Source organism: Elephantulus edwardii, unplaced genomic scaffold (genome assembly GCF_000299155.1).
Source record: "Elephantulus edwardii isolate Elephantulus edwardi_28Jun2011 unplaced genomic scaffold, EleEdw1.0 scaffold00009, whole genome shotgun sequence".
Lineage (NCBI taxonomy): Eukaryota > Metazoa > Chordata > Mammalia > Macroscelidea > Macroscelididae > Elephantulus > Elephantulus edwardii.
In genome coordinates this window covers 17,801,129-17,815,687 of record NW_006399759.1, presented here as the reverse complement: position 1 = coordinate 17,815,687, position 14,559 = coordinate 17,801,129, and the positions used below count along the sequence as shown (strand labels likewise).

The 14,559-nt window shown below is 43.0% G+C and overlaps 1 protein-coding gene across 1 annotated transcript in view; it reads left to right on the top strand.

Annotated features, from left to right (window-relative positions):
* The window catches only part of LOC102877439 (B(0,+)-type amino acid transporter 1-like), an 18,680-nt gene extending 11,206 nt beyond the window's left edge, over nt 1-7,474 (top strand). Inside the window, exons 2-6 of the mRNA XM_006880719.1 lie at nt 1,354-1,487; nt 3,531-3,660; nt 4,776-4,900; nt 6,587-6,674; nt 7,241-7,474. Of these exons, the coding sequence (XP_006880781.1) occupies nt 1,354-1,487; nt 3,531-3,660; nt 4,776-4,900; nt 6,587-6,674; nt 7,241-7,474 (711 nt within the window). The remainder of the gene's footprint in view (nt 1-1,353; nt 1,488-3,530; nt 3,661-4,775; nt 4,901-6,586; nt 6,675-7,240) is intronic.
* Nucleotides 7,475-14,559: the final 7,085 nt, after the last annotated feature.

Here is a 14,559-nt window from a genome sequence, read left to right as displayed (position 1 = left end):
AGTATCTCAGTCACAAAAGGACAAACACTGCATGCTGCCACTGTTGTAAAACAGGACTGACCTTGGAATTGGGGAGAGACTGAGAAAGATGGGTTCAGTAATGTATACTGCATTGAAACAGATGAGGGAGAAAACTGTTTAAAAGGAATATGTGATTAGGTATTTTTGTCATGACAGGTGTCTAGAGCGAAGGCACACGGTGGAGTGGTCCTGGGGGGAGGGATTGTAAAACAATGAAAGAATTTTTCTTTTACTTTTCCAAGAGGGTAGTGTAGTAGTGGGGAGGGTTGGGAGGGGAGAAAAGTGCAACAATGAATGAATGGAAATCCAAAGTCTCTGTAAATTTTTACTGAAATTAATAATAAATTAAAACAAAAGAAATGAGGCCAGTCAAATCCTATGCATCTGATTTCAAAATGCATCTGATTCTTGTAATAAAATTCTATTAATTTGAAGAAGAAAAAAAAGTAACTGTGGGTTAGCTGGATGCTGAGGTTCCAATAGTGAAAACCAGTCTAAATGGTCATAACCTCATGTCAGGAGCCTTTCTTCATCATATTAACTGATGCTCAGAACATGCAGAGAGCCAGGGCAGGGAAGAGTTAGTTCCATTTCAGAAGTGCCCAGTGGTCCTCAAGGGGAGAGATTGACCCAGTGACTGCAACAATGGGCCTGAGGATGGCAGAGACCGCGGGGCTGGCTCAGGACAGGACAAAGTTCCAATCTAGAGTTCGCAGGGTTGTTATGAATCATGGTCAGCTTGACAGCAGCTAACACCAACAGTGATTCCCAACTTCAGCTGAAAAAGAAACTGGGGGTCAGAGTGGAACCATTATAAGTAATGGTCCTCAGTCTGGGTCTGAATCCTAGGGACCAAGAAAGAGTTGTAATATTTGGTCCTGCATTACTCCAGTTAGGTTGATGTGTGAACGATAGACTGACAAGGTCTTTAACGCGCTAGTCTTTTCTCTGTTGCCTAGGCCTTTGTAGTTAACTTCTGTTGGGAATGTTTCTCCTTCCCATTTGCCTTCACCAGGGCCTGTTTTAAGACCTTGTCATTCAGGAAGTGTTCTAACTCCTCCCTCCTCCCCACCTCTGTCAGTCTCTCTGTAGCTCCACACTGACTCTAATTCATGCCCTTCACAGACTCTCAATATATCCTTTCTACATGTGTGTCCATACCATGGGGACTGTGGGCTCATAAGAACAGGCATCCAATTTGATTCCTCTCCCAGCATCTGGCACAATATCCTGTGTCCAAGCTGAGCCCAGTATTGTGCTCTTGAGTTTATGTGGGGGCCCTGAGAAAGAAGGCATTGGTGACAATGTGTCTTTTTCTCCCTCTCTCTGCAGCAGAACTTGGTGTGGGCGCTGATGATCGCCATTCCACTGGTCACTGGCCTGTACATCCTGGTCAATATCAGTTATCTGCTAGTGTTGTCCCCCAATGAGATCCTCTCCTCTGATGCATTGGCTGTAAGCTGGGGGTGAGTGAGTCACCTGCTGTGTCCCTGGATGAGACTGAGCCCTTACTCAGGAAGTAGGCAAGGTCTCTGAGTGGGACAAGCCTGAGAATTGGAGAGTCCCTTCAACTTGCTGCTGTTATGTGAACCCTACTCTCTTCTGGGCCAACCTCAGTGTCTCTGAGACACCTACTCCCATTATCCCAGTCACTGAGCTTGCGCTGTCCCTCCACCCTTCCCAGCACGATGTCTCTCTCCAAGTACTGGTCCCTCCTTGCAACATGCCCAAAGTATGTCAGATGAAGCTTCAGAAACCTTGCTTCCTAGGAGTAGCTTGGCTTAACCTTCTCCACCAGCATAAACCCGTTTGTTTTCCCAGCAGTCCACGTGTTGCTCAAATTCATTGATCTGGCATCCAGACCATTCTTCATTTTCTTACATTGGCTTCTGAGGGCACGTTGTCAGATCCCAGGGTTCACTTGATCTGTTCTTGAATACAACTTTGAAATCCTTTTTGAGTACCTGTACTGTATGGCTGGCTACCATTAAGTTTTACCCTAGGAGAGCTCTGGTAGCCTAGTGGACACTCTGTCCACACAAGGTAGGCCATTTAAATCTACCAGTGGCTCTGGATAAAGAAGATGGACAATCGCTTCCCCTACAATTTACAGCTTCTGAAAACCTTCTGGAGGGTCAACTATGAGTTTGTTCTGACTCAAAGACACTTAACTAAACAGTGTGTTATCTGAATGGCACTTAACTAAATTTTGTGTTTATCTGATTCTATATTTCATTGCTGAGATCTATCTAGATTTATTTTAGTGGATCCCTAGTTGGGCTAAATTGTGGGGGACGCTGATTTGTGGATATAGCCTCTATTCTAGAAGAATTCACAGGTTATCTGAGGAGACCACCATATAGATTACAGTCACAGTTTAAATTATATGGTTTAGGCTGAAATTCCCTAGGGCTTCAGAGATGTGAAAGTTGAATAAGGTAAACTGGGAGTTCTTAAAAGAAGTGGAACCATGTCTAAACAAGTAAGTAGACTTAGGGCTGACTGAGAGGTGATAGAACATTTGTGGCATGGAGAAAGAGCAGAAGGGCATGAAGGGTTTTTTTGGTTTCTTTTTTTTACCAGGAAGTCCATCTCAAGATCAGAGATAAAGGTCCAAGGACTACCCTGAAGAATCTTGGAAACTAAGTGAAGGGAGTCAGCTAATGTGGAAGGAAATTGGAGTCAGAATTGGGTTTGAATCTATTGTTAGAGATAGAGCAAGTGATGACAAGATCAAAGTACTACTCTGCACTAGGTCAACCCAGAGCAGGGAGGCCCAGGGAGAGGAAAGGAGGGTGAAGGGTGGAGGTCTCTGATATAGGCCTAGACAGAGCGTAACAAGGATGTGATAGGAGAAGGGATGGGACGGATAACATAAGGGGAAGGGGAGCTGATTGACCAATGGCACCTGTAGGGGTCAAATCTAGGCATTTTCTCCCCCTTCAGGTCCTTCCTTCAAATACATATTTCCTCTTCTCCCAGCAGTTCTCAATGAGTCTACATGTCTTTGCAAATGGAAATTTCCTTACTGGAAAGAATGTGGATGGAGCTCACATTTTCCACCAAGCAAGAAGGACTTGTGATAGAGTCTTAAAAGAGGGAAGATGAGGAAGCATGACAATTAGAGAAGTAGAGGTAGCACAGGAATATAGAACATTGTCAGACAAACATAGCGTAAGTCAGAAACGATCTGGGAAGTTCTTGGCCAAGTGCCACAGTCAAGAATCCCACTGGCAATCAGCACAAGGCCTGACTGTGTGAGTTAGAAGGTTGTGCTCTCCAAAAAGACTTCTTGTAGATAAAGGCTATGGGCAACAAGGATGTCTGGATGCTGCCAGATGGATTGCTGAATGGACACAGAGCAGATACTCTAAGAGGCAGATCTCCCATGATGTTCCTTGCTTGCCTAACCATGCCTCAGAATGAACGTCTTCCATTTCATCATGTCACCTTACAGTCTTCCAGGCTCCCGACTGATTTTTTCCCCCTTGATCCTTGTGTTGTCCCAGGAACCAGGTTATAGAGACCTGGGCCTGGATTGTACCCTTGGCTGTCATGCTCTCAACGTTTGGTTCTGTAAATGGAGTGTTCTTCAGTGGAAGCCGTGTATGTTATGCAGCTGGACGAGAGGGACATATGGTAAGAAATGGAGCCTGGGTGGGGACCGGTGGTGGGGCTAAGTGGGAAGGGTGCTGAGGAGATCAGCAAGCCAAACCTTCTCCTGTGCAAAGTTTAGTATTTATTTAAGCTTTAACTGGAACTTCCTCAATAAGGCATATCCACTTTGGAGAACAGGAATCAAACATTGCATGCACCTCTTCTTCAAGCTTTTTCCATTTTAAGTTTGGAAGAACGCAATACTGGGTTCACATTGTGTGGAGGTTGTGCTCACCACCAGTGAAGAGAACAGTGGGCAGGAGAGACGGGGCTAGTGTCAAGGCAAGCCCTCTGGACCAGCTCCCTCAGGGGCCTAGCCACCTTACACTCTGCCGCATTTGAGGCAATAAAGCTCAAGAACAGACATCCCCAAATTCTCAGTGACCTACACCAAACTTTTTTTTTTTTTTTTGGCTCATGAGCTGAATGGGTCAACTGTGGCTCAGATTCAAACTATGGGTGTGTTTTCTCATTCTTGACCCAAGTCAAAGCAATAGAAATTCCCTAGTACATGTTAGCTTACAGCAAGTGCTAGAGGTTCAGGGGACAAAGCATTAGAGCTTCTTAACGTCATTTGTGTTCACCTTCCGTTGGTCAAAGTGACATGAATAAGCTCCACACCAATGGATGGCAAATTAAAGCGCTTCCATGGTGGTGTGGAAAAGGAGACCAAGTATTTGCTGAACAACTAAACACTGTTCCGCAATCACCCACTGTCCCAACACATAAACCACTTATACCCGCCCCGTCCTCTTATCCTTTCTCCTCTTTTCTCTCCTTCCTGATCTCTCTTCCTTATTTGGAAGTGAAGTCAGACCTGGTCAGACGTCTGCTCCAGTTCTCCACACTCCAGTCCCACAGCCTATGGGATTTGGGGCCCCAGAGAGCTGGAGGCACAGGCTTTTGGTCTCCCTCCCAGTCTATACCCCAGGCCTGGCCACCCCAGGTAAATCACAGAGGCGTACACCCGAAAGCTCTTGTCAACATGGGGTCAAGCATACTGGTACACAGAATGCACGGGGCAGGGCTGAGTGGGTGGGAGCTCCTCATTGCCCTTGTCCTTGGGGGGCTGCCTTCCATCTGATTCTGCCTCTCAGCCCCGGCTCCTGTCCATGGTTCACCTGCACTGCCTCACGCCAGCACCAGCACTGCTATTCACCGCGACTGTGGCTCTGGTCCTGATCATCCTAGGAAACTTCATCACCATCGTGAACTTCCTGAGGCAAGTGAGAGGGTTTTCCCAGGCCTGCTATCTGTAGCCTCAGCCTAGGTAGACACACACAGAGACAACACAGACATATATGTGCACACTTCCAACAGTCTTGGCTCCTCACCTTCATATATGTGAAAGCATTTCCTCACCCAGCCATGTTTCCAAAATGAAATGTGACTCCCTCCTCCATTACCTTTTCTGGATATTCAATTTGACAGCTATTTAGAAGAACAAGGGACAGACAAGTTAAAAACTTGTACTGTTTTTGCTACTTTTTTGAGTGGGGAGGGGACAAGGCGGTTTGTTGGGTATTTCTAGCTTTTTAAAAATGGTTCATTTTCTCTCCAAGATAATGTCAAGTAATATTCAGGAATTACCCATAGCACTTGCAGCCCTTGGCTAAAGTATGATTTTTCCTTTGTGGTCTGAACTTGGCTTCTGGACTCTGGCCTCAAGATGTCTCTCTTTAACTCGGGACAGACTTGCAGCCAAGCTGTCTAGGAACGACCAGCCACCACATCAAAGCAGAGAGATGTGCTGGCTCCTTTTATTGCCCTTCTTGGGGCATAAATGATTGTACTGCTCTGATATCCAGTTATCATTTTACAACCTCTTTTGAACATCAGGTTCAATGGGTAGGTCTGTAAAGCAGCCACAAGCAGAATGTTTGCACGCTGAGGGAATTCTCAGAGTCATTTTTTAAATACCACATGTTCTCTTGCTTTGTTGCAACAAGTGTAATTAATTCTCTAGAACTGGACACACTGTGCTTGATATGACTTCCTTAAAAAAATAGGCAAAATCACTGGTTTGTTCCTTTTCTCTTTTTTTCCCATGAGAAAGAATAAAATCACCATACAGTGAGAACAAAATTAAGTACCTGATGAGTATAAGGAGTCTTCAGGTTAGAATTGGATGATGTGACTGAGTCTTTACAAGCACTGAGAGAATTCTAGAATATCTACCCTGACTAGGCCTTGGTGCTCTCAGTCTTGACACCCTTAAGGGACAGCTTGCTCCCTAAGCCCAGCCTCTAAGGTAGATGGAGTTTTCGTTAGCTCTTCTTTAACCACAGAAAGGCAAACTGGAGAAGGCAGAGGCAAGGGGCTTGTGTAGGGTGTCCTGCCTTTAGTCACCAAGCCTGAGGGAAGCTGTCAGGAGTGTTTGTGGAGTTCAGACATGAGAGAGCTGTTGCCCAAGGGGAGCACAGGCTTCTTTGAGATTTCACCACATAATAAAATGGACTGCCCCTCCCGAAAAACAAACCCCTCCTCCCTCCTCTTGAATATTGTCCATCCAGCAGCACTCAGAGAAGGCCTGATCTGGAAGGGCCTCTCAAAGCCTGGGTTTATGGGCAGGCCACTTTGTATCTGAAGACAAAAGTAGCCAGAATGGATTAATGTGCACTCTCCAGCCCTCCCACTGAGCGTCCTTCTCCTCAGCACTCCCCTTACCTGGATAACAAAATTGAACCTTTCCCTCTCGTTTGTACTCAGGGATTTATTTATTTAAATTTTGTTATTTTGTGTGTGTGTGTGTACCATCAAATTAGACCTGACTGGTACAGAAGGAGATTGTTCCTTCTTCTCCAGAACAGCATCCGGTGGTTTTATGTTTGTACTCAGTAGATCAGCTACTCTTGCAGGTTTACCTAAGGCAGAACCTGATAATAAGTCGCTTATGCTTTCATTTCAGCCTCACAGGCTGGCTCACCTATGGGACCACCATTAGCTGCCTCCTGTACTTGAGGATGAAGGAGAAGAATCTTCCCAGGCCTTATAAGGTAGACTTTGGGATAGACATTGGGTTTTTCCAATTGTAGGCTGCTGCACATGGTAGTTTTTTGGATCACAATCTTTTTTGAGGCCCCAAAGAATAATATAAAGGGTTGCCACTGTCATTATGTTTGGTATAGAATTTCCATATTTCTGTGGCAAGGCATCATCTTCAGAATTGTATGCCTTTCCATAACAGGTGGTACTGGGACAATGAGGACAACTAGATCACCATGTTGGGATTCATTTATCCTTAGGAAGACTTTGATGGAAAACAAAAGAAGACACACACAGAAAGGCTGGGAAGCATATGCGTATTTGGGTTCACATAGTGTAGAAGGATAATTCTGGGTCCCAAACCTCTGCTCCTTGGAGTATCTAATCCCATGTATTCCAGCAGGTGGCATCGCTGGCCTAGCCAGTGCATGAGGGCTGGAACTGGAGAGGAGCCAGTGGTAGGTGGAAACATTAGGAACATAGGCAGGAAGGACAGAGCCCTGGGTTCATTCTCCACCACCCATACCTTTCTTCATCCAAGTCCCAGGGCCAAATAGCAACTCTTTGTTCATTGCAGGTTCCCACCGTCATCCCTGTCATCATGCTCCTGGCTTCTGTCTACCTGGTCCTGGCGCCCATCATTGACCATCCCCAGATGGAGTTCCTTTACGTCTTCCTGTTCCTGGTCAGTGGTATCCTGGTGTATTTCCTATTTATCTCCTTCCGGTGCCAGCCCAAGTGTTTGAAGATGGCCACCCTACATCTCCAGCTGCTCCTGGAAGTTGCCCCAGCCACTAAAAGTTTTGACTGATGAGCTGGACAGGTTCTGTACTGATTTCTTTGCAGCCCCCAAACAAGCAGCTATCACTAGGTCTTGAGGAGAAACTATATGCCATTCTATTAAACTTCTTAATGTTGTAATGTTGCTGTCATGGACTTTGGGGTTATCCAGTCAAGGCAGCATCCGCTCTAAGACTTGCTCTCTGTTTTAAAACGTAATTGTAATTTCATTCAACCACTCATACACTTTTGTTTTATAACATTAATTATAATTTATTAATGTCCTTAATGAATTACAATGCCTGAACAACCTCTTCTCGTAAATTGCCTTTCTTTCCATTCAACTTTCCTATTCATTAATTTTTACTCCCTTTTCACTCCCTTCTCATATCTGGTAACCACTGAAAAATGACTCTGTGTATAAACTTTTCCTTCTTACTTCTTGTTGTTGTTGTTATGTGCCATCGAGTCACTTGCGACTCATAGCGACCCTATGTTCAACAGCCCTAAACTCTGCTCTGTCTTGTGCCAATCGCACTGTCTCTGATACACCCACAAGCATTACCCCAGTCACTGAATCAGTCCACCTCATAGAGGGCCTTCCTCTCCTGCGCTGTCCCTCCACCCTCCCAAGCATGATGTCCTTCTCCAAGGACCGGTCTCTCCTCACAACATGTCCAAAGTATGTTAGACGGAGCCTCAGAATCCTTGCCTCCAAGGAGCCACCCGGTTTAACCCTTTCCAGGATGAATCTGTTTGTTTTCCTAGCACTCCATGGTATTCTCAATACTCTTCTCCAGCACCACAGCTCAAAGGCATCAATTCTCCTTCTATCCTCCCTGGTCATTGTCCAACTCTCTGATGCATAACAAGGGATTGCAAAGACCATAGCCTATATCAGACGCACCTTAGTCTCCAGAGAGACACCATTGCTCTCAGCACTTTGGAGAGGTCCCTAACAGCAGACTTTCCCATGGCAATGCGCCTTTTAATTTCCTGGCTGCTGGTGCCAAGACTGTTGACTGTTGACTGTTGACTAGCAAACTAAAGCTGTGAACAATCTCAATCTCTTCACCATCCATCCCGATGCTTCCAATTGGCCCAGTGGTGAGAATCTTTGTCTTCCTGACATTGAGCCTCAATCCATATTGGAGGCTATAGTCCTTTACCCTCTGCAGCAGGTGCTTCAGGTCCTCTTCAGTTTCAGCCAGCAGGGTTGTGTCATCTGCATAACGCAGATTGTTGATAAATCGTCCACCAATCTTGACCGCACATTTCTCCTCACAGAGCCCAGCCTCCCGTATGATCTGTTCTGCATACAGGTTGAAAAGGTATGGAGGAGATATGATGCATCCCTGGCGTATGCCCTTCCCAATTTTGAACCATGCAGTGTTCCCTTGCTCTGTTCTGACGACTGCCTCCTGGCCCAAGTATAGGTTTCACCTTAGAACTGTCAAGTGTTCTGTGATTCCCATTCTTCTCAGAGTTAATTGTTAAATTGGTTTCCGCTTAAAGTGACCTTCTGTTGGGTTGAGAGCATTTATCTTTCTCTTGTGGAGATTCTGATGGATTTGAATTTCTGATGGAGACTCTTAGCCTTTGGGTTAACAGTGGCATTTGCTATGGGATATATCACCAGAACTCCTAAAACCTTTTCTTAGCCTCTTACAATACTGATTTATACTATAATAATAGTTCTTTTGTCATTGACCTACTTCATGTAGCATAATGCCCTTTAGATGCTATAAAGTTAATTCCTTATAGTTTGTGTTGCATAGTAGTCCATTGTATGAATGTATCATACTTTATTAATTTGTCTGTTGATGGACACTTGTTGTTTGCATGACTTTGCTAATGTAAATAATGCCATAATGAACACGAGTGTGTAAATATCTGTTCATGTGGCAGAAGAGGTTTGGTTTGTTTTGTTTTTTCCAGTGGTGGTAGACCCTTAGCCCCTATGGATTTATGACTGCTCTGGGAGCTGTTTGTAATGTAAGTGGGCACCATCCTTCTTCTGGGATTCTGAATCCTGTGGATTATTTTTAAAAGGCTGGAATTCATTGACAGAGAACTGTTACAAATTCAAGCTGAAGAAGAGGTTAGAGCATGAGCGACAGCACTGCTAATGTCAGATAGATCTTGGTTGAAAACAGACTATAAAAAATGTTTACTTATCTTTTCTTGATTATGAAAAGTCATTTGATTGTATGGAACATGGCAAATTATGGCTGACACTGACAAGAGGGGAATCCCAGAACACATAACTGTTCTCATGTGAAACTGATGCCTTGACCAAGAAGCAGCTGTCCAAACAGAGCAAGTTGGGAATCTGAAAGTCAGGCAGCAACTAAGGATGACAGAAGAATCAATGCCATTGAATTGTAGTGTTGGAGAAAAATACTGAGTAGCCTACAAACTGCCAAAAGAACAAATAATTCTCTCTGGGAGGAAGTACAAACAAGGTGCTCTTTAAAGGCAAGGACTGTGAAACTTCATCTCACGTGCTTTAAACATGTTGTTGGGGGAGGAGGGACTAGTCCTTGGAAAAAGACATCATCTTGGAAAAGGTGGAGGGTCAGAAAAAAGAGGAAGACCTTTAACAAGATAGACTGACACAGTGACTGCATCAATGGACAACTTGAGCATATGTGACTTTGTGAAGGCGTACAGGATATAGCAAGGTTCAGATCTGTTGTTCTTGGAGTAATTATGAGTTGTATTCGACTTGATGGTACCTAACAACAGCAACAACTCAGCCTCTGATCGTTGCTAAGCTTGAGAAAGTATAAATTTTGGAGATTTACAATGAGCAATTGCAACCAAGTAAACAGAGTAGGAATAAAGTTCCATATCACATACTTTGGGCACTTGGCAAGGAGAGACTGGTCCTTGGAGAAGGACATCATGCCTGGAAGGATGGTAGACAGCACCAGAGGGAAAATCGCAGATGAGATGGCTTGATACAGTAACTGGAGTGATGGGGATTGGTGTTGGAATTAGTGAGTCTGGCTCAGGATGGGGAAGGGTTCAGAGCTGCTGTACATAGGCTCACTATGGATTGCAGACCCCTCAATGGCACATAATAACAACAAAAACACCACAGTAGAAAAAAAACATTGAATAGAGAAAATGAAAGACGATACACAGTGAGATGGTGTTGAGGAATTATGTGTTTCCAGTTAAGGAGAGAATCTGAGAGGGTAGTAGCCTTGATTGCTTGCTGTTTTCAGTTCTCATTCTTGACCTTCCATGGTCCAACTGTCGTTTGACAATCCTTCCTGCTTTTTGGTCATCTGGGACAACATGATACCTTATACTAAATTTCCTGGTAAGGTTCTGAGACCATAGACTTCCTCTTATGGTTATGCATTGGAGAGCTGGACAATGACAGAGGATGACAGAAGAATTGATATTTTTGTGTCGTGGTATTGGAAAAGAGTACTGAATATCCGACGGATAACCAAAAGAACAAATAGATATGTCTTGGAGAGGGTACAGCCAGAGAGCTCCTTGGAGGCAAAGATGATGAAGTTTTGTCTCACATACTTTGGGTATGTCGTTAGGAGAGGATATTCTTTGAAGAGGGACATCATGTTTAGAAAGGTGGAGAGATGGTGAAGGAGAGGAAGACCCTCAATGAAATGGATTAATGCAGTGACTACAATAATGGGCTTGAGGGTATCAGAGATTGTGAGGATGCCACAGGATAGGATTGGGTTCACATCTGTTGTTCATCTGAGTTGTACTCAGTGACACCTAATAACAACAACAACAACACTGAGGTTTAGGTGAATTTCAATTTCTAGTCTTAGAAAAGATTTGGTTCTAATAAGCTTTTCTGTTCAGGACGACATGATACTTAAGTTATTGTTTAAAGCTGATAGAGCTTATAGTTGGCTTAAATAGAAAAAGAAACAAGAGATGTGTCCCTGGAAGGAGGGCTTTTTGGCTTTGGGTACAAAGGATGGTAGTTAAATAACTAAAAGAAAAGATTAAAAGTTAGACCCAGGGCTAGATAGAGATAAGAAGGCAGAGAGAAGTGAATTCCCAGGTGAGAATGTGGATGTTGTTGTTGGTAGGTGCCCTACCACTATGAATTGACTATGACTCATAGCAACTCTAGGAACAACAGATTTGCACCTTACCCTGTGTCATACTCATCACCTCTAAATCACCTCTAATAAGCCAATTTCTACAGTCTCTATGTCAATTCATCTCGTTGAGGGTCTTCCTCTCTTTTAGTGACCCACCACCTTTCCAAGTATGATGTTTTTTTCCAAGGACCTTTTCCCATCTTGGCCAAAAATATGGCCAAAATCTGTGAGATGAAGTTTCACCATCCTTGTCTCCAAGGAACAACCCCGGGGGCACTTCCTCCAAGATATACTTGTTTATGCTTTTTGGCTGTTCATGGGATATTCAGTATTCTTTTCCAATACCACAACTCAAAGTCATCAATTCTTCTGTCATTGTCCAATTTGCAGATGCATAAAAATAATTTAAAAGGCCATGGCTTGAAACAGATGTACCCTAGTCTTTAAACTGACATCATTGCTCCTTAACATCTTAGAGAGGTCTTTGACAGCAGACTTAGCCATTTTTTTTTTTAATTTTTTGACTGCTGGTGCCAAAAGTGCAGATTGTGGCTCTAAGCAAAATGATATTACTGACAGCTTCTATATTTTCTCCTTCTCTCATGATGCTGTTTATTGGCCCAGTGGTGAGGATTTTTGTCTTCTTGATGTTGAGATGTAATCCATATTGAAGGCTGTAGTCTTTGATTTTCTTCAGCAAGCATTTTAAATCCTCTTTACTTTCATCATGCAAGGTTGTGTCATCTGCATAACGCAGGCTGTTAAGTCTTCCTCGGATCCTCACACCACTTTCTTCTTCATTCTAGCCTCTTTAGTGATTTGCTAGGAATATAGGTTAGATAGGTATGGAGAAAGGATACAGTGTATAATTTTCTTAATTTAAGCCATAAAGTGTTCCTTTGCTCTGTTGGATAACAGCTTCTTAGTCTACAGTATTTGCATGAGCCCAATTAAGTATTCTGGGATTCCAAATTTTAATGTTAGCCATAATTTGTTATGATCCACACATTAAATGCTTTGGCATAGTCAATAAAGCACAAATATACATTATTCTGGTATTCTTTTCCTTCAGCCAAGATCCATCTGCCAGCAACAATGAAATCTGGAACCACAACCTCTTCTAAATCCAGCTTAAATTTCTGACAATTCTTCGTCAATGTACTGTTCCTGCAATTTTTGGATCATCTTCAAAAAGATTTTACTTGCATGTGGTATCAGTGATATTGTTTGATAATATCCACATTCTGCTGGATCACTATTTTTGGGAATGGGAAAAGATACAATTCTCTTTTAGTCACTTGGCAAGAAGCTGTCTTTCAAAGTTTTGGCATAGACTAGTGAGCACACCTAGGGCTGCATCTGTTTTCTCAAACACTCCAACTGGCATCTCATCAATTCCTAAGACCTTATTTTTTGCCAAGCCTTCAGTGTAACTTGACCTTCTTTTATCATTGCCATTGCTTCCTGATTATGTGATATTTCCTGAAATGACTGTGTCAGTCAGTTCTTTTTGATATAGGGACTCTGTGCATTTCCTTCATCTTTTTTGTTTTTTTTAATGCCTCCTGGATTGCTCAAGATTTTTTCCCTGTAGCACCCTTCAGTATTGCAACTTGAGGCTTCAGTTTGTTCTTCAGTTTTCTTCAGCTTGAGAAATGCAGAGTTCATTCTTTCCTTTTTATTTTTTAACTCCAGCTCTTTGCACATTTCGCTTTAATACTTTGTTTTGTCTTCTCATGGTGCCTTTGAAATCTATTATGCCAGTAATGAAAAATAGAGGAATAATGCTGTTGCATTCACAGTAGAAGTACAATGCTGTGATAGGATAGATCCCAAACTTCTTAGGACCAGCTACCACTGAATTGCAGAACAGGCTTCTGGTTCTATTTGTTGATGGAACGAGAGTCCCCAGGCAGGCAAGTTTCACAGTTATGCACCTCCTTGAGCTACATAAGCTTCAGGTCGCTTCCCCGGCCCCAGAGTGGTAGCGGAAAGTGATCTCAGATGGTAATCTGAGACTTCTTAGGGACTTTGTATGTTGAATTTATTATTCCAAGTCATAGTGAATTCTCCTCTATCCTGTCAGAGATGAAATAGTAAGTGAAAAGAGTCCTCTGGAAAGAGAATGGACTGATAGGAATGGTTCTCACTGCCCCCATTAGAGAATTGGCAAACACCAGAAAGAGTTGAGGGAGTGTGTGTTGACTGTGCTCCTTTCAATTTATGTCAAGCCCATTGGCTTTTGTGTTTGGGGCAAAGTCTGATTATACTTAGAGTTGTTGTTGTTGTGTCCTGTCAAGTAGGAAATGACCCATAACTAACCCTCTATTGGGTTTTCAGAGGCAGTAAATGGCATCATGGGAGGAGATTGCTCATCTTTCTCCCATGTGACAGCTACTGGTCTCAAAAATACGTGCTCAAGCCTTTGAACATGTTTATGAGCATTTACAGTATCTTCCACTGAATAGTTAAAGAGGATGACTCAGGTTTCATAAATTTATCTATACAAATAAATGTCATGGTTAATATTATAACAATCCCATAAGAGAATAAAGGAAAAAAAAGAAATTGTATTATCCTATTATGCCACACTTTCTATGCTCCCTTCCCAGCGGTAATTGAATCCCTTGCTTTTTTCTAAAAAGTTTCTATGCAAGCACAATCAAACCACGCCAGATATCCACTGCCATTCTGTTCATGGGAAATAAGTAGGATCCCTTCAGCCTCACTTTGTTGATGAGAATATTTGTGTTGCCATCCTCAGAGCAGGCTCTCTCCATGTTTTTCTAGTCTTTATTCCTGACACATGGCATAATAGCACTTTCCTAGCCTTTCTGAGCTAAATGTGACCAAATTGCAAAGAAAAATATGGCTTTGGTAAAAAAAAAAAAGTGAGTAAAAACTATCTATATTATTTCTAGGCTGAAGTTTTAAGGACAAATGCATAATTTAATTTCCCCTCATATCTCTCTGCAGTAGTGACTGATAGTGTTCTATCTAGTACTCTGTAGCTGTTTTT